This window comes from Mixophyes fleayi, chromosome 2 (assembly GCF_038048845.1).
Source record: "Mixophyes fleayi isolate aMixFle1 chromosome 2, aMixFle1.hap1, whole genome shotgun sequence".
Lineage (NCBI taxonomy): Eukaryota > Metazoa > Chordata > Amphibia > Anura > Limnodynastidae > Mixophyes > Mixophyes fleayi.
This window is the reverse complement of record NC_134403.1, coordinates 305,512,962-305,532,246: the sequence shown is the minus strand read 5'-3', so window position 1 is coordinate 305,532,246 and position 19,285 is coordinate 305,512,962. Positions and strand designations below refer to the sequence as shown.

Genomic DNA, 19,285 nt, shown 5'->3' with positions numbered 1-19,285 from the left:
ACATTGACTTTGACTTAAGTTCCTTTTGGCCCTTTAAAAATAATGTAAAAAAAACCCTCTTCAATATTTTTTTTTATTTTTTTTATTTTTTTTAATTTTTATTATAGAAACAGAGAAACAGAATTTGACAGCAGATAAGAACCGCTTGGCCCATCTAGTCTGCCCATTATTTTATTAACCTATGGTAACCTTAAACCTTATTTGATCCCTTATTCTTTATAAGAATATTCTTATGTCTATCCCAAGCATGTTTAAACTGATCCACTGTATTAACCTCTACCACATCTGATGGGAGGCTATTACACTTATCCACTACCCTTTCTGTGAAGTAGTTTTTCCTCAAATTTCCTCTGAACCTACTTCCCTCCAGTTTTAGTGCATGTCCTTGTGTTCTAGTACTTCTCTTCCTTTGAAGAATGTTTCCCTCATGTACCTTGTTCAAACCATTGATATATTTGAAAGTTTCTATAATGTCCCCCCTTTCCCTTCCTCCTCAAAACTATACATATCAAGTTCTTTTAGTCTTTCCAGATAAGTTTTGTGTTGTAGTCCATGCATCATTTTAGTTGCCCTTCTTTGTACAGTCTCTAATGTATTTATATCCTTCTGGAGATATGGCCTCCAGAACTGAACACAGTATTCTAGATGAGGCCGCACCAATGACCTTTGCAATGGCATTATTACTTCTTTCTTTCTGCTACTGATTCTTCTCCCTATGCTACCAAGCATCTGACTTGCCTTCCTCATTGCTTTGTTGCATTGCTTACCTGCCTTTAAGTCACCTGAAATGGTGACTCCTAGATCCCTTTCCTCCTCAGTAGTTGCCACTCTCTTGACCATTCCTCTAGTCTACCTAGATCATCAATCATTTGTTTTACCCCTCCTGGTGTGTTTACGTTGTTGCATATCTTTGTGTCATATGCAAAAAGACATACTTTCCCTTCAATCCCATCTGCAATGTCTCCAATAAAGATATTAAAAAGCACTGGTCCAATTATAGATCCTTGGGGTACTCCACTGGTAACCTTTCCCTCCTGTGAATGTACTCAATTTACTATAACTCTCTGTTTTCTATCCTGCAACCAAGATCATTCCACCATCTTTGAATCCAATCCCAAGCTTTCAAGTTTATTTAATCGTCTGCGATGTGGGATAGTGTCAAAAGCCTTACTAAAATCTATAGCCCCTCCTTGATCTGTTACTTTAGTCACCCAGTCAAAAAAAGTCAATAAGATTTGTTTGACATGATCTCCCCCCAGCAAATCCATGCTGTTTGGGATCCTGCAAGTTACTGGATTTGATATATTCTACAACTCTTTCTTTTAAGAGTGTTTCCATCAATTTTCCTACTACTGATGTAAGGCTCACTGGTCTGTAGTTGCTCGCCTCTTCCTTGCTTCCACTTTTGTGTAGTGGGACTACATTCACTCTTTCCCAGTCCTTTGGAAATACTCCTGTAGCTAGTGACTGATTGAATAATTATGTTAATGGTGTTACCAACACCCCTTTAAGCTCTTTTTGTATCCTTATGTGTATCCCATCTGGCCCCATTGATTTATCCACTTTCAGTTTTGAGAGCTCTGTTAGGACCTTCTCGGCATCAAATGTACTTGTATCTACCTCATTTTTATGAGTGTACTTGCAACTTAACTGTGGTCCCTTCCCTGCTCTTTCTGTAGTGAACACTGAGCAAAAATAATTATTAAGATGATCTGCTATTACCTTGTCTCCTTAACAAGACTCTCACTCTCTGTCTTTAGTCTTATTATTACTCCTTTTGTTTTTCTTCTTTCACATATATACCCAAAAAAAGTTTTGCTCCCTTTACCTACTACCTGGGCCATATTCTCTTAGCTTGTGCATTTGCACATCTGATTACCTTCTTAGTCTCCTTTTGTCTAGCAAGATACACCTCTTTGTCTTTATTATTCTGATATATTCTTATATTTCCTAAAGGCCATCTTTCTTTCTTTCACAATACTTGCTACTTCTTTTGCAAACTATACTGACTTCCTTTTCCTTATACTTTTCTTAGTCCTTTTGATATAATGGTCAGTTGCTTTTAATATTGCACTTTTAATTTTTCTCACCTCTTCTGCACTCCTTTCAAGTTCTTCTACTCTGCCAAAGAGTCACTTACACATTTTCCCATCTCTACAAAGTCAACCTTCCTAAAATCTAACAGCTTTGTTTTTGTGTGGTGCGAGTCGGTCTCTGTCTTTATACTAAACTATACTGCTTGATGGTCACTGGATCCTAGGTTCTCTGCCACATTTACATCAGATATTCTGTCACCATTTGTTAGAATTAATTCAATATTGCGTATTTGCGAGTGGCCTCCCTCACTATTTGCTTGAAGGTTGCTCCTTGCAAGGAATTCAGAATGTCCCTACTTCTAGTGGAACTTGCAAAAGACCCCTCCCAGTTCACATTAGGTATAGTAAAGTCTCCCATGATTATTACCTCTCCTTTTAATGCCATATTATTGATGTACTGCAGTAAGTTGCTGTCTAGCTCTTCTTCTCGATCTGGTGGTCTATAGATCACCCCAGCACGTACAATAGCCTTGTCCCCCGTTTCTATGGTCACCCAAAGGGCCTCAGTTTTTTCTTCAATACTTTGTATTAAAGTAGGCTTTATGCTTTTTTTCACATACATTGCTACTCCTCCTCCAATTCTTCCCACTCTGTCCTTCCTAAATAAAGTTACCGAATCCAAATAAAGTACAATTGGATCAGAAGCAGACTCACTGTGTATCAAAAAACAAAAAGAATGTTTTCAATTGTTTTTTGTTTTTATATGATTATTGTTTTTAAGTAATAAAGTTTTTCAACAATGGGCGCTATATAAAGTTCCCATTTACTATTCAATGATGTCCTTGATAAAGTCCTGAGAAGGATGAAACTCTTTGGATAACCTTACATTATCTCAATACTTGCTGGCTGCCATTTACTTCTGTTTTTGCGTTTCAGGTGCATTCCACCACTCAATTTTAGTTTTTATTTTATTTTATTTTATTTCAATCATTTAATTTATTCTAATATTTATCTTTTTCACTTTCACAATCCATTCTCATATTGGACAAATGCATAGATTCAACCCTGATATTGATTGAAAAAACATGGAATTTAAATATATATACTATCAGCAAAAATATCATTATGCTTCTTATTCATCTTGTCCATATATCTAATCTATGTACGTACAGATTAAAGAAGTTGCATAAAATTGTATTGTGCTCACTAATTCTTCTTATACAAAATGTATTCCTGGGAGCTGACAAGGGAGCCTCATTTAAAAGTAACCCACACACATAGGGATATATTTATCAAGCTGCGGGTTTGAAAAAGTAGAGATATTGCTATAGCAACCAATCAGATTCTAGTTATCATTTGTTTAGTATATTCTACAAAATGACAGCTAGAATCTGATTGGTTGCTATAGGCAACATTGCCACTGTTTCAAACCTGCAGCTTGATAAATTTACCCCAATATATGAACAATTATTTATCTCTCTTCCACTCTCTTTTTATCTCCTTCTGAGTAATTATTCCAGGTATTACAAATCACACTAAATCGGAACTATCATGTGACTCTGTCAAAATATCTGATCGGAGGACAAGTTACTTCTGGAAACAGAATGTCGGTAAAAGCAGCCTTCAGGTTACAGTTCTCATTAGAGTCTACTTTTGATTCTTTAATTTCTAGGTGACACAGCAGTTGCTGGTATCGGTAATAGTGGCACAAACTGATCTAAAATTTCTGATGCTATTGATGACGCCCTATTACTCAGGACTAAAATATTGACACCACACCTGTTTGCTCTATTTGCAGTGGTTATGACAGTTGAAAATGGTGCAGTGTTTTAAATCCATTGAAAATTGCGGGCCTCATTCATCTAGGCACGAATTCTGAGCACAACCCGCGTTTAGTATTATACGCAAGTAATTAGGCATTTGCATACTTCATCAAGGCACGGATATCAACATACCTGTGTTTTTGAAATCGGTGGTAGGTCTACTACACAAGATGCTGTATGATACATCCAATACCTAATTGGATCATCAATTACAAAAGAACGCATAAGAAAAAATGAAATATTGAATTATTGTAACCTGTTAATAATATAGTCATTAATGAAAGAAACCGTTAAAAAGAATTCCATTAAATACATTTAGTAGAATGTTATTAATGTCTACTGAGCATAAAATACATTTTTACAATTGCACGTGATTGCAAACACATGTTATAGTATACATACAAGACTGTCATCACTACTGATCAGGACTTTTAGCTAGAATAGGAGATACGGCAGAAGAACAAGTAACTTTGAGACGCACAGAGCTTGATTCAGACATGGCTTTGTGTGCTTGTTTTTAGCACACCCCTACTGTACATTGTCTATGTCATTCCCCGCCCCGTTCTCTCCCCGAAATCATAGGCTGTAATATATGTCCTTTGCGTTCGCAGGCGCAGTGGACAGGGCTGCGTTCACGGACATATCTCCCAGTCCTGGGCATGCACAGAGTGATTTTGCGTACAATATGCTCAAAATCAGCAGATATGTGGCTTGATGAATCAGGCCCTATATGTGTTCCAATCTGCTACTAAACAAAATTACTGTCTGTTCCAGCGTGAGGGAGCACAGGGCCACCAGCGGAGGCCCATATATCAGGGGGCCAGTCAGGCTGGGGACCTGTGACATCCAGGACCCCTCGACTACACTATAACTGTAATCTTTTTGAGCCCAGATGCTACTTGCATTTACTCACGCTGCTCCTGGTGCCCCATCAGTCACAATCATGTTATGATGTTGTCATGAGACATGCGAGCCTTGCAGCTCACAGCATGCCGTGCACTGTCGTCATTTCAGAAGTGACAAGATCACTGCATCATACCACCACCAATACATAGTTCTGTTAACAGTAAAACCTAGAGTACCATCTACAGTCTACAGCTGAGCTTCTGACCTGCAGTAACTGGAAATATCCAATTCAAAGCTACCACCCACCTGTTAGAAAACCACCACAGTGAAACAGGTGTAGCGGTTTACTATAAAAGTTCTCTCTCTACCCACAGGAATTTTAAAGCTACTGTCAAGGAAAATATCCAACACGTTTCATCTACAATCATTGAGCCAGTTGGATAGAGCCAAGTGAAGTCTAAATCTTTCAAATTAGCCACCATAATCCAAATCTGCATGGGGCTCATAGAGTACATACTAATGAACCTCCACTTGAAGATTTGGAAGTTAATAATCTCACCTCTGAAGGAGGTCACATGATCTAAATTTCTCAGAGGAGCCAGAATTCTTACGTGCAGCCTTGCGGGAGGATACAGGGGAAAAGGGCATGAATGGGAATGGCATTATGGGGCAATAGTTAGAAGAAATGATGGACAAGCATGAGGTGATACAGTGAAATATACACTTGTAGCAAAAAAAATAGAGACAATGGTAAGATAACTGACAGAGAGGCAGCAGCAGAGACAAACTGTAGACATGTAGATGGTGGTTTGGCACATTATCATTCCATCTAAGACCATCTGTGAAGCAGCAATCAGCTCTCCTTCTCTCTGCCTGCATCTCATTAAGGGCTGACCAGACAATGCACATTGTGATAAGCAGTTTTGAACCAGTACGCATGTATTGTTTTTAAAGCTGTTTTATTCAATAAAGGGATTTTCACGTCTTTTTTCCCCTATTTATACATGCAGTGTTGCACATGGTAGAAATTATGACACAAATGACATACAATGACAAGAAACAGAAAGTAAAGGTGGCCCTGTCCAAATGAGCTTACAATCTAAAATGTGTGGGGAACACTTGAGACATAAAGTAGTGGAATAAAAATTGTTGCTGGCGTGGGAAAAAAATGTGTGTGGCTACTGTAAGGCAGCAGCATTATCAGCTGCTGATAGTAGAGCAGCCACTGGCATTTCTGTGCTGTTACCAGTGGGATTGTACTGTGGGAATAAGCAGTGTGAAGTGGAGAAATGAAATATGAATTAGTCGTTTTAAAAATCTTACAACAGTCAGCTGCTGACAGCCATAACTTTACCATTTACCTTATTACAATCCTTGTTCACTTCTGGTTCTTGAGAAGACTGTCACATTAACACTGTGCTGGCACCCTTGTGTGTTTCCACCAGCTGGGAGTAGCTATGTGTGTTTTTATTTAGCATTATGATCGCTGCTCGAAAGAGAGTCAGGACACTTGTTTGCCAACAAGAAAACAGTAGAGATGGCCAGTACCTGATTATCCAGTAGGCTGACTAGGCTGCAGCCTAGGGCACACGGCTTTTTGGGGGTGCCGTATTTTAATCAGTGCAAAATTGTGACAGGGGGAGGTGTAAACTGAAATTCATTTTCAAATATTAGAGAAGAGTTGTTCTCCAAAGTAAAACTTAAAACATTAAAGAAACATAATAAGGTTTAATACTAATTTTATTCCCATGGTATGAAGACAATGAGTCACCCTTGGTCGGGCACTTGAGGAAAAGCCAATAGGAGAGACAAGGATGGTAACAGACACAGACATGACAGCTCCTTCCCCTTTCAAATCCTTACTCTCATTAGCGTTCGTTCACGCCTCCACTCTTCCATACATTTGAGATTGTAATGAAAACAAGATGAATGACGAGAATTGCCATAACCCTTTCAAAAAGCCAAGTGGTGCTGAGTTTTAAAAACACAGGAATATAAACATTTGGGGAGGAGGGGGGACTGGATTTTAAAGCAAGCACAAGTTTGTTTTTACCTACCGTGTAATAGCCTGGTGTGAAAGGGAAAGGAGCGCTACAACCATGTTAGCCTTGGGCTATCTGAACCCTTAGTGAGGCCCTGGAGATGACCAAGGGAGAAATGGTGGTAGCAACAACAATAAGAGTTGAACACAAAGATTGTTGAACACACTAGGTCCAGCATCTGGACTGAGATGATACATCTGTAAGTAATAAGTGAATCTGGTCTGGATTCAAGAAAGTGTTTTATTATGCAATAAAAAAATACTGTCTTTGTAAAAACAATAAGTTACATATTTTACAATACTTTAAACCACAATAGCTGAAACAATTTCATAGGTTTTGCATTTAAAATAGAAGGTACAGGAAAGCAATAACATCTCACAGAGAGGCTTCTGCTAAAGGAATACAGTTTATAATGTAGGAACTGGGTATAATGGAACAAGTGTATATAATTAGGGGAAAACCTCACATTTGAATTAGCAATATTTTAAAACAATATTTCTATAAATGGTCAAGGCCATGTGGTAGTAAACGCACATAGGTGTTCCTCACAATATAACCCATTAAAATAGGTGTTATTTGTTCAAACATGTGCAAATGGCTTTTTCTGCTAGTCTTAATTAATATACGACTTATAATAATAAAAATCAACCAAAATAATTTTCATTGCATTAAAGGAATGAATTATATGTAACCTTTATTGTTCATCATCATGCTAATGTATTCCACATTTGGCAAAATATGCACTTCTACGTACTCCCTTTCAGTTGCACAAGCACACTATAGACGGTAAGTTAAAGTTTATCTTACATATATAAACTTTGGCTACAAGGCTTACCACAAAGTCTAGGACACAGTGGTACAGCAAACATAACTTTTATTTTACCAGCAGGTTTAGCCTGACTATTACAATTCCAAAGAAAATTGAAATAACCCCTGGCACATCTCTCAAGGCATAAAAATGTTGCAATAATTCTAAACAACCAGATTCCATGTTAATATAGTGAAAATGATATTGGAAAAAAAGCAGCTTTAGACTTTAAAAACACTTAGGGCTAGATTTACTAAGCTGCGGGTTTGAAAAAGTGGGGATGTTGCCTACAGCAACCAATCAGATTCTAGCTTTCATTTATTTAGTATCTTCTACAAAATGACAGCTAGAATCTGATTGGTTGCTGTAGCAACATCCCCACTTTTTCAAACCCGCAGCTTAGTAAATCTAGCCCTTAGTGCTATACATATATTTATTTTTACTGTAAAAGTATCTAGATATATAAAAACCTCTCTGATCCCATGTAGATCAAGTACACTACCATAAAAGCTATTTACTATACCGAATGTCCACGGATTCTGCAAGCAAGGGTAAGAGCAATTATTCATGTAACTAAGCAGCCAATATAAAAAATAAGTTTAGCTTATTTGTCACAGAACAAGTTTTTTCTTGGGTATTTTACTGTGCTTCCACCCTATCGCTCATATTAGAACTGTGTAGGCTTCCTATTGTTTTTAGGTATCATTTGAATTGAAAGGCAGTTTGTAGGTCTCTACTATATTTTTGCACCCAGCATCTCCAACAGCATGTCATCCATATTCACAGAGCCAATGATGGGTCTAAAGAATAGTTCTGCAATGGCATTGGCATTGATGGATTGGAGCAAGGAGAGGACTATAATTAACTTGGTGAATCTGGTGTGCTCCCACCGCTGGATCATTTTTACATGCTCGTTTAAAGCTTGGTGGGCTTCCTGTTGTAATCCTTGGATATACTGAACACAGTGTAGTCCGGGCAAATCTGCAAATACAATTTAAGGACAATCATTAGACTTTTAAAAATATGTTTGTCTCTAAAGGGTAATACTGTGATACAATAATAACAACATAGATGATTAATAAAAAAATAAATAAACAGAAAATCTATTTAGAAATAGCATCCATTATAAGTGACTGAATACACTGTAGCATATTACTGCAGGATTTCAGGACACTATGGTCCTTTTGTCTGTGTTTTTTATTTAACACTGAAACATTCAGCATACAAGTTATTGAATGTAATAATGTGCTATTTACTTGTTTTTTACATTTTAAAAGGCCAAATATCCCTAAGACACACATCATTTTTTTTCTACATTATTGTGCGTTTCAGGTAAGGAGCAAAATAAAAAAAATAAAAAATCTCACTGGTTTATATAGATTCAAACATCCCAATAGTCCAGTTTTTGTAGTGACTGTTCCAATTAGCTAACCTCATAAAGGGTGGAGCTTTCTGAAAACTGGGCATGGTCTCAAGCAAATGTAGGAGTGGTTCAAACAACGGTGGAGGTAAGGGTAAATTATTATGCCATGATTTTGCTCTTTAAATTGTTGGAAGGTATGTTGATTGCAAAGTATATCCTACCTGTCCCATTCTATTTACCCAAAGCTTAAACTTCTTTAAACATTTGTGCTATATTAATTCATCAACCCCTACCTGATACCAAGAAAATCAGTAATGTTAGTATTCAATATTAATCTAATTGAGAATAATAATGTGCAAAATAATAAAATAATAATAATAATAATAATAATAATAATAATAATAATGACAAACTAATAATAGTAGCATAAATATTTTTGAAAAAATTAGCAAATCAGATTTTGGCAAGCATACCTAAATGTATTTTTATTATTAAGTATTTGATTTAAACATACATATTACACTAGCTATTGTAGTAACGTAATCAACGTTTGTTAATATATGCAAATATTTTATCGTTGTGATCCATTGTCTTCTGAATATTTTTTTCTCCACTCGAAGCATAATAGCTAAAATTATTTCAAATCAGATACCCCTATCTAACTGTCAGGTAAAGAAGTAGGGAGAGGGAGAAGTAAGTTTACCACTGGGCAGCGCTCCATGTCCATTATAAAGCAATACAAAGGGTGACTCTCTCTGCTAAGTTTGCTGTGTGTTAAAGAGCAGAGCACACACAACGCTGACAGTCCCCTGAACCTCTTTATGTTCAAAACACTGAGTGCATCACTATGTGCCTGGGGATTAAGTTAAACAGCATTGGGAGTCTTTATAAACATATAGGAGAGTTTCCAAGCCTCTGTATAGTTAACTGATCAGGAGACAACACATTTAATACCTTTCTTGAGTAAAAAAAACAACAAAAAAAACCAATACACACACACCAACATTAACAATAATAGCATCCTACGAAAGTATGTTATGCTGACAATGGTTACATTTATTAAATCATAATGTCACAATAAATATATTTAAAATATATTATGATCACGTTAACACCAACTGAGCCCAATAATGTTTTATTTAAAAGAGATGTGATTTCGAATTGCCAAGGAACAAAGTGAAAATCTCATACACTTAAAGCTTTTGAAGCTAAAACAAAAATGATGCTACTGCTTTTCAGTTGTAAATCTTGGATTATATAATATAACAGTGCAGAGAGAAGACTTCACACTACCATGGTAAGGATGTGTGATGCAACCACAGTTCCTGTAATGATACTTTATATACTGTGTTATACTGTGTTTTACAGTATGCATTAGTTCTTCTTCCATCACAATATTCTGTTTAATACTAAAAAGAAACAGCTTTTATTGAAGCTAAAAAAGTTTCTTATTAATATTTACATAAACGTAATTCAACTAAAAATAATATGTGAAGCCAGTATCTATTTAGCAATTTAATTAATCTATACAGATAAACCTTAAATTATACAATTATTTTATTTTATCGTTTTCTGCCATAATAAATGTCAATCAATACAACGATATAGATATATATATATATATATATATATATATATATATATATATATACACACACACACACACTACTCTATATTGATAATACACTATTAACCGTTTGTTGCAAAAGTTAGGCTCTATACATAGACCAGCACCAATATTATAATCCGTATGCCTGTGAATATTGAAGATATGAGATTAATTACCTGGATTAAAAAGTACAATTCCCTTTAGATAGGCATATTCTTTGGTACTAATGGCCATGCTCCAGCACTTCTCTAAAAACTCTTTGATCCACCTGATCTCCGTTGCAGAAGGCAGCTCTGTGTGTTTGTGTTGCTGTTCGTGGGTATTTCTTAATAATGCTCCTGGATGCTGATGTTCTTGGTGTAATTTTCTCTCCCCTCCTTGTCTGTTAGTTAAAATTCTTTGTAACATACTGGGCTCTGATGTTTCAATTGTCTCAAAATCCACCTTGTCCTGCGCAAGTCCCAGCACCAAAAGGGGAGCCCAGCAACTCCTGAGCAGCAGCAGCTGGTCATCCAGTGGCAGCTCCTGAAAGCATGGAACGCTTTTGACAAATCTTAAGGTCTTCATAAGCACTGCTGAGGCTGCCTTGCATGTTACCTGTGGGCTTTTAAGACTGACTTTCTTCTGTGATCCACAGGAACAGCCTTGTCCATACACCCCTGTGTGATCTTCATTCCTGGATTTGCTGTTATGTGAGTCCTTGTGTTCCTCGTTTTTCAGAATGTTGTATAAAATACTACCGTGCCTTCTGTTGTCTACAGAGCAATGACATTTATCTAAACAAGCCATGGGGAAGAGGGGAGTGATAGAATCTGACAGCTCCTGGGCTGCCTCAGCTGCTTCTATTGCTGCTATTTTGCCTTTAAATGAAGCCAGACGGATACTATGCTGATCCTCCTCTGACTGCCCCTCAGGTTATATTTATACCTTTCTTTCAGTCAGACAATAACTGCAGTTCAAAAGGGGCAGACACTCATTATTGGCTAACAGAGAGGGAGAGGGGAAAGCAAGCACACACCTCCTTCCCTGTTTATGTTACATAGCTAGAGGGAGCCTTAGAGTTGATCTGGAACACTTCAAGATTTCTATTGTAGTTTTTGCATGCATGCGTCACTAATGAAAAAGATCAATTGAATTCGATCACAAATTCGGCATGAAGGACAATGGAAATTATAATGAAAAAGATTCATAACTGGGTCAATTACTAAGGACAGTGCAGGTGCAATGACACACAAATCCTGCTTTTCCATGGGAGTAATATCATTTCTAGGGCTCCTTTTATGCCAGTATATGGATATATTAATCCTTTATGAGAAAACTGGTGTCCATGGCAATTTTACAGAGCACACCTTTTTGTGATAATATTTATCCCAAGGGCCATCTTACCAACATTACGGGCCCCTGGGCAAAGCAGTGCATCGGGACCCCTATATATATTTTATATATATATATATATATATATATATATATATATATATATAGGGCCCCCGATGCACTGCTTTTTTTAAATGTACTCGCTCAGTGCCCCCTGAAGTTTTTCTTTTGCAGGATTTTTTTTTTTGCAGGATTATTTATTCTTATTAAGAGCCTTGCTTATAGGGCCCCCTTGCCCGTGGGGCCCTTGGGCACCTGCCCATCGTGCCCAATGGAAAAGATGGCCCTGTTTATCCCCACACCTCTATGATGTGGAAAGATTGTGTAAAACCTGGGAAGAGCTCAGATGGGGATAAGGGATTCATTCCATCCCTGGTTTAGTGCTTCAAGTTGGTGCTGTGACAGAAGTGATAAGAGAGAATCAACAAATTTTAATTTGTTACCAATAGTGGCCAATAGAAGCCAGCAGCATTCTCAATTCACTTTATCTGACAGTGTAAAGTCATTGGGCATCTTACTTGGCACATAACTAAGCATCTTAATGGCCACAACATTGGGCAATTTGATAGCCACATTATATGGGTATTTTATGTGCTTACCCACATCAAATGTAGCGTTATAGTGACACAAAGCTTTACCATTTAGAGATACTCCAAACTTTCAAACCATTTCAAAGTTCAATGACAGGAAAATATTCGGTGGTACAATCGACTATGGACTCCGATTCAAATTTGCAGCTCAGAATTTGAAGCTCACCTTCGTCATTCGCATTTGAAGTTCGTCAATCATATTCTAGGTTCTCATTAAAATTACTGTTTTGTTTATTTTTTTTAAAACAACTAAAATAATATTTTAATATAATGAATTTTAACATTCTTCTTTAAATCGAACTGCAAACACAATTTAAGGGTTGCCAATCGTGTTCGAAGTACACAAAGAAACTCCAGGTGGGCACAACTTGACGTGCACAAGTGTCCACTGAGAATTTAGCTGCGAACGCCACAGGCCACCTCAGTGCCTTCAAAGCTGCAACTTCCCCACAGAGGCTGCATTCTTTATGCACAGATCCATGTACCTCCTGTAAAAGAAAAGATAGGTGCACAAAATTACATATGCACCGCAGAGCTGTATTTTTACACATTTGTAAATTTTCCTTTCTGGACCTCATATACGACGCACACTTTATGTGTACTACAAAACACTTTGGTTTTGCACCAGAGTGCCTATAGAGTCTGCACAGTGCCTCCTGAAATCAGAAGAGTGCCCTGGTGTGCTGAGCGGCAGGAAAATTTGAAGATGGGCACTGTGTAGAAGTGTAACTGTCGCATCAAAATTTCAACCGCCTATCATTTTAGTTCTTTCATTAAATAAAACATTTTGTTTTTGTCCTAAAACATTGCTCAATTTAACCTCCTATAAGGCTTCAATTAATCATGCAAGTAACGAATTGGGATTGTCTTTTTTACAAGTGACACACAGTAGATATGAGGCTTTTTTCCCTTAGGCAATGTGCACATAGACCTGCTCTTATCAACTGGAAACCATAAATATATCTATTTCAATGTATATGATGAAAGATCAGAGCTGGTAAAAAAAATATGTTTTTTCTGAGCGCGTCCCCCCACACACACACTAAGGAACAGCCTTAAAAAAACACCCTTTCAACCCCTTTATCTCATTTTATTAATCTCTCTTGTATAATTAAATCTTGTTTTTGCACTTCCCAGACCTGTCCATTATACCAAAACAAAATTCCAAAAAACAAAAAGCACACACAGTTTTATTTCATAGTTCAATATTGTCCAAAAAAAAAACAAAACAACATACCTTAAGAAATTGATTAAAGTCTTCAGGACCAGAGGTGTAGCGTGGAGTTATGGTGCTCAGAGCAGGATAGGAGCCTCCATGACGGGATTTGCGGTGAATCATGGCATTTTGGCCCCACCTACAGCAGCATAGTAATGCATTTGTATCATTGCTGGCAAAAAGAATGCGTTTTGACACACCCAGCCCCCTTCCGTCCTCACCAGGGCCTGATAAGGGTTCCAGTCACCCTAGGCTAATACATCGGTTGCCGCCACCCACCACCAATGTATAATCAGAGGTCAAATTGGAAATTCGGGAAAAGTTTTACAATGAAGACAGTAGAAGTGGCGGTGGGGCATTCAACCGTCCCCCAGCCCACTTCCACCACTGTGTGTGTGTGTGTGTGTGTGTGTATATATATATATATATACATATGTAAATATATATACATGTATGTATACATATATATATATATATATATATATATATATACGCACACATACACACACAAAATTGTAAAATATTAATTAATACAAAAACCACTTAATTCTGCAAACATATTAAAATGTCATTACAGTAAGATTCCTCAGTGAAAGCTAGGCAAATTGCGCCATTCTCTCTTTCCTGATATTGCAGCGTAGGCTACCTGATGTTCTCTCTTGCTTGTCCTTGGAGCGTTGTTGCTATTTGGCTGGATTCTGAAAACTTGGAGTCCTGTATTGAAAATGTGCAAAAATTTTATTATAGTGCAAAATGTTAACAAACCCTGAATGACACAAACACAACACTCCATTATGACGAAATTAAAAAAACCCTAGTACAGGCATATATAGACAATAAAATATATGAAAATTATTTATAATCATATGCTAACATCTACCAGTCCTGTATGTCTAGTATTTAGCATTCTAGTGACTGCTGAGACAACAGAGAGCATCCACATCGCCACCACACAATACAGAGATCATAGCCCCACAAGCTATTTCATCACCTACCCCAGACAATTTTGTAAATCCTCACCAGAAAGTTTGACACCCCATCCATATCATCCCCCACCCAACCACTCATTTGCTCACCACACCCAGCCAATTAATCACCTTACCATAACCAATTCATTAACCCTCCTAAGCAAATCCATGAACACCCCCCCCCCCCACTAGCTAATTCATCAATGGTTGCAGGCAAATCAGTAACACCCCCCAGGCAAATTCATCATCCTGTTGCAGCCAGTACATTAACCCCCCCCAATTCCTTAATCTACTAACGGCAGGTAGTTCATTAACCCCCCCCTCTATAGGATTATCAACCCTTTGCAGGCAACTCATTACCCAACCCCCCAGTCAATTCTTCAAACCCATTGCTGCTGTTTTATTAACCAATTAGCCCCTCCCCACACCAGTAATCCCCCCCCCCGCAGTCAATGTATCGCCTCATCCTCCTTTATATTCAATGACAGAACTTACGTTGCTGTCTTCTGTTCCTCCTCTCTTCAGATGCTGGAACTTCGATCTTCTTGACAGGCAGCTAACAGCAAATCCGATGCTGTTAGCTGCCCTGCCATTTCTGGCGCGCTCTCACTGCTTGGTGTCGTCACGTGATATGTGATAATCTCATGTGACCACACTAAGCAGCGTACAGCACCCACACTGGCAGGGCAGCTAACAGCATCAGATTTGCTGTTAGCTGCCTGCCTGAGTCTAATTGGATTCACTGAAAGTTGGGGCCCCCTTGAGACCAAGGGCGGCCCCAAGATTGGACGAACACGCCCAACAAAAATAAAAATAAAATAAAAACAAATATTAATGTGCCCGGCGCTGCGCCCCCCTGGACCCAGCGCTCCAGGCTGCAACCTGATCAGTCTATTGGCTGATCAGGCCATGGTCCTCACACTTCAACTCCTCTTTGGGATCTCCCGGAGGGGAGTTGAAGTGTGAGGATTGGTGTGTTATGTGGCTGGCTGTTTACCAGTGTAACCTATGACTCTCCAGCTATTTTGGAACTACAAATCTCAGGTTGTCCTCTGGTATGACATGCTGTGCTTTGTAGTTCACATTTCTGAAGAGCCAGAGGCACTGATAAAAGTTGAGCATCATTGACTGAAGGTCTGCTTACATTGCAGCTTGTTTTCTGGAAAAAAGAGTGGAAAAGAGTTGAAAGTTGAAGCACTCAGTCCTTGACAAGTACTTTTATAGTTAATAGCCAAAACTTTATTACATACAATTAAAATACAATTATGGACCAGAAAAGTGTAGGAAAATTATGGATAAAAATATAGAGATAAAGTAAGAAAAAAGAGGTGATTAAAATATGTTGACCCTAGGGTGCGACTGATTACAAAGATAATTGCTTGTTATTCATTAGTTCCAATAAATAGATCACATAAAGTAACACTTGTTTACCCAACATATTTGGTCACATGAAGTGAACATCAATTCTATCCATATGTTACATCATTCTTATTGAGTCCAATTAATTCAATGTTTGAACAATGAACTGAATATCCTTTAATCCTGTGGGTATTATATACTTCTGTTGTTATTTCTTAAGGCTCTTATTATTGCCAAAGAGTATGTAGATATTTGCAAAAATTTAATTATCATATATAGTGCTCCTACGCACACTAATTTTGTTTTACATTTTTGTGCAGAGGTATTTGAAAGCCACAGTGTTATCCCAGTTAACTTATTCAGAAACGGGTGTTTGTTCAGTAGTTGTTGTGTAACAGGAATTTGATATTATATAATCTCTTTTTTTTATGTGACCTCACATACAAGGATATGTGTATAGAGAAATAATGTCCTTAGTTGGTGCGCTTTGGGCTTTTTGTTTATTTTCTATTGTTCATTTTTGATACTTGTTAGTATCATGCATAACTCTTAAGCCGGATGTCTAAGCTCTTCTTAGTTTTGTTAATTGTTTTCACCTGAATTGTCCAATAGACACCAGGGATATATAGTTTGTATCGATCCGGGCTCTTTCAGTCACAGCCCTCCTGGACTAGAAAGCCACCTGTTGGAGGTTCCAAAAAGTCACACTGAACACACTCCTAAGTGGTACACATTCACTCCTCTATGGGTGTTATTTGAGATGTTTCTAAACTAGATATTTACCATTAAATTAGTTGATCTAAGTACTAACTAGCTGGCGTTCGCTGCGATCAGTCCTTACCACTTCCGTGTCTGACGTCACATGACGTGACATCCGGCCCGACGTACGTTTTGCTTGTTACAGCTTAATCATGGGAATATAAGAGCTTGTATTCTGGCCTGGCTTCTTCATCTCTGCAGCTTCTTTGGAGCAGTGCAGGGAAGCGGTGTCCATCACGTGGGAAAATTGTATTGTTCTACACAGTAAACAATCTAGATAATAGCAGGTCGGATATTTTAAGGTATTTTATGATACTAATAAAGACACATCACATTTTTAAAATTGATCTATCGATTATTCCTGTTTTTATATTAAAGAATTTTTATACCATTTGTCTAAACTGGCATTATGAAGATGGTCATGGAGCATGATTAATTTTATTTATGTTAAATGCAAGAGATACAGTTCAGAGATATAGGGGGCCTTTTATCATGAGTAGCCCCTTCGGGATATCTAAAAAAATTGTTATTGCAGATTATCATGGCTGTGAAAAAAATCCCTTATCACAACAGTTTGTTCCCAGCTGCCCCAGTGATACTGGCCTGCAGCGGTAAGGGTTATCTTACCACATTGCCAATCCAGTCTTTGAGTCTGCTTGCAAGATTTGGGCTTTCATTTTCACTGAAGTGGATTTAAAAAAAAAATAAATAGATGAAAAATATTTTGAAAATGAAAAAATATTTTAAAAGAGATGAGGGGAGCGGCGGGAGAAGGTGTGAGGTGACAGGTGCACACCCAGGGGAGGTTTCTAGTTCAGAAACCCCCTCCCCTCTCCTGCCATGACTGTTGTTGGTCTGGTCCACTTCCTTGGAAGCAGTCATGGATGTACAGATCTGTTGTGATTCGCTCTGCTCCCCATCTGCGGTATATACGCCCCGCCCCACCCCCCTCTTTCACAGAACTGACGGCATGTCATACTGCAGGAAGTAGAAGACAGAAGAGTCTGTCAAATGGAAGAAGGTAAGTGATGGTTTATTGTAATAAGGAGGAGGCTGGTTGTTTATTTATTGGTGAAGGTAGGCAGTAATCATTTAGTAGTGGGTGGGAAATATAAATTTATTGGTGGGGGCAAATAAATTCATAGTGAGTATTATTTAATTTAATAGTGGGGTCATAGTTATTACTATTAATTTAAGGTGGTGTAATGGCATTTTTTAATTGTTACCAAGGTGTGTTGGGGCATATTAAGTTAACATGGGATTGAGTTTTGGGAGAAGAAGCGGTATTTATTAATTGTGAACACCAATTATTTAGTATTAGGGCAATTTGGGGGACATAGGTTTAATAATTAAATGGGAATACTAATTATTTAATATTGAGGCTGTTTTGAGGGGGGAGTTAGTTGTATTTAATAAATGTGAATATCATTAGCTTAATATCAGGGCATGGTGGGGGGAATTAGGTCTGTCTATTAATTCTGAATGCTATTTATTTAATGCTGGGTCTAATTGGGGGGGAAATTGGTCTATTTATTAAATGTGGAGGCTATTAACTTAATGTGACGGCTGGTGGGGTGGAAATATGTCCATTTATTAGATGTGAATACTATTAATTTAATATAGGGGATGGTAGGGTGGAAATAGGTCTAATTTTTAAATGTGGAGGCTATTAATTTAAAGCTGGGGCTGGTAGGGTGAAGGCTGGTAATTAGGCCTAATTATTAAACATAGGTGCTATTCATCATCATCATCATCATCATCACCATTCATTTATATATCGCCACTAATTCCACAGTGCTATACAGAGAAATCATTCACATCAGTCCCTTCCCCATTGGAGCTTACAGTCTAAACACACAGACAGAGAGAGAGAAATAGAGAGAGAGAGAGAGACTAGGGTCAATTTGATAGCAGCCAATTAACTTACCAGTATGTTTTTGGAGTGTGGGAGGAAACCAGAGCACCCGAAGGAAACACGGGGAGAACATACAAACTAAACACAGTCAAGACTATGGTCAGTAATTGAACTCATGATGAGTTCTGTGAGGCAGAAGTGCTATCCACTTATGCTGCTATTGATTTAACATCTGGGTTGGTTGTGGGGAGGGAGGCCTAAATGGGCTCAATCACTGCTCGACTTTCCATATTTTATGTATCTTCCTTTTTACCAAACAGGGCTCCAACATTCCAGAAACCAGACAAGCAGCAACCAAGCTTCAGAGACCAGCAGCCGCAGGTAGTGAAAACTACAAGAACAGGTAGGAGAGTACAGCACTGTCTGCCAACTGTCCTGATTCTGGTGACTATAGTCCTGATTTCATGTGACTAGCCCGCTCAGTCCAGAATTTGTCCTGATTGCAACGATAGTTGGGATGTATGTCCCGCTTCACACTGTACTGCTTGTTAAAGGCAAGCAGCATGCACTACAGTTAGAGAAAAGCAGCTCACCCTAATAACAAGAAGAGCGTGTAGCAGGACATCCATCCCAACTA

At 38.0% G+C, this 19,285-nt stretch overlaps 1 protein-coding gene across 1 annotated transcript; it reads right to left on the bottom strand.

The window, feature by feature from the left end:
* Window positions 1–7,975: 7,975 nt before the first annotated feature.
* On the bottom strand, window positions 7,976–11,454 carry NR0B1 (nuclear receptor subfamily 0 group B member 1). The gene is made up of 2 exons (XM_075196514.1): window positions 10,704–11,454; window positions 7,976–8,536 (listed from the first exon to the last, which is right to left on the bottom strand). Exons 1-2 carry the CDS (start codon window positions 11,314–11,316, stop codon window positions 8,292–8,294), a joined length of 858 nt encoding a protein of 285 aa, XP_075052615.1. The 5' UTR covers window positions 11,317–11,454; the 3' UTR covers window positions 7,976–8,291.
* Between the last annotated feature and the right edge of the window lie 7,831 nt (window positions 11,455–19,285).

Excerpts from the sequence above, each read along its gene's own strand:
- NR0B1 (XM_075196514.1), bottom strand. The coding sequence starts at position 11,316 with ATGGCTTGTTTAGATAAATGTCATTGCTCTGTAGACAACAGAAGGCAC. Across the intron at positions 8,537-10,703 it reads AATTGTACTTTTTAATCCAG|ATTTGCCCGGACTACACTGT; the intron begins GTAATTAATCTC and ends TTGTATTTGCAG.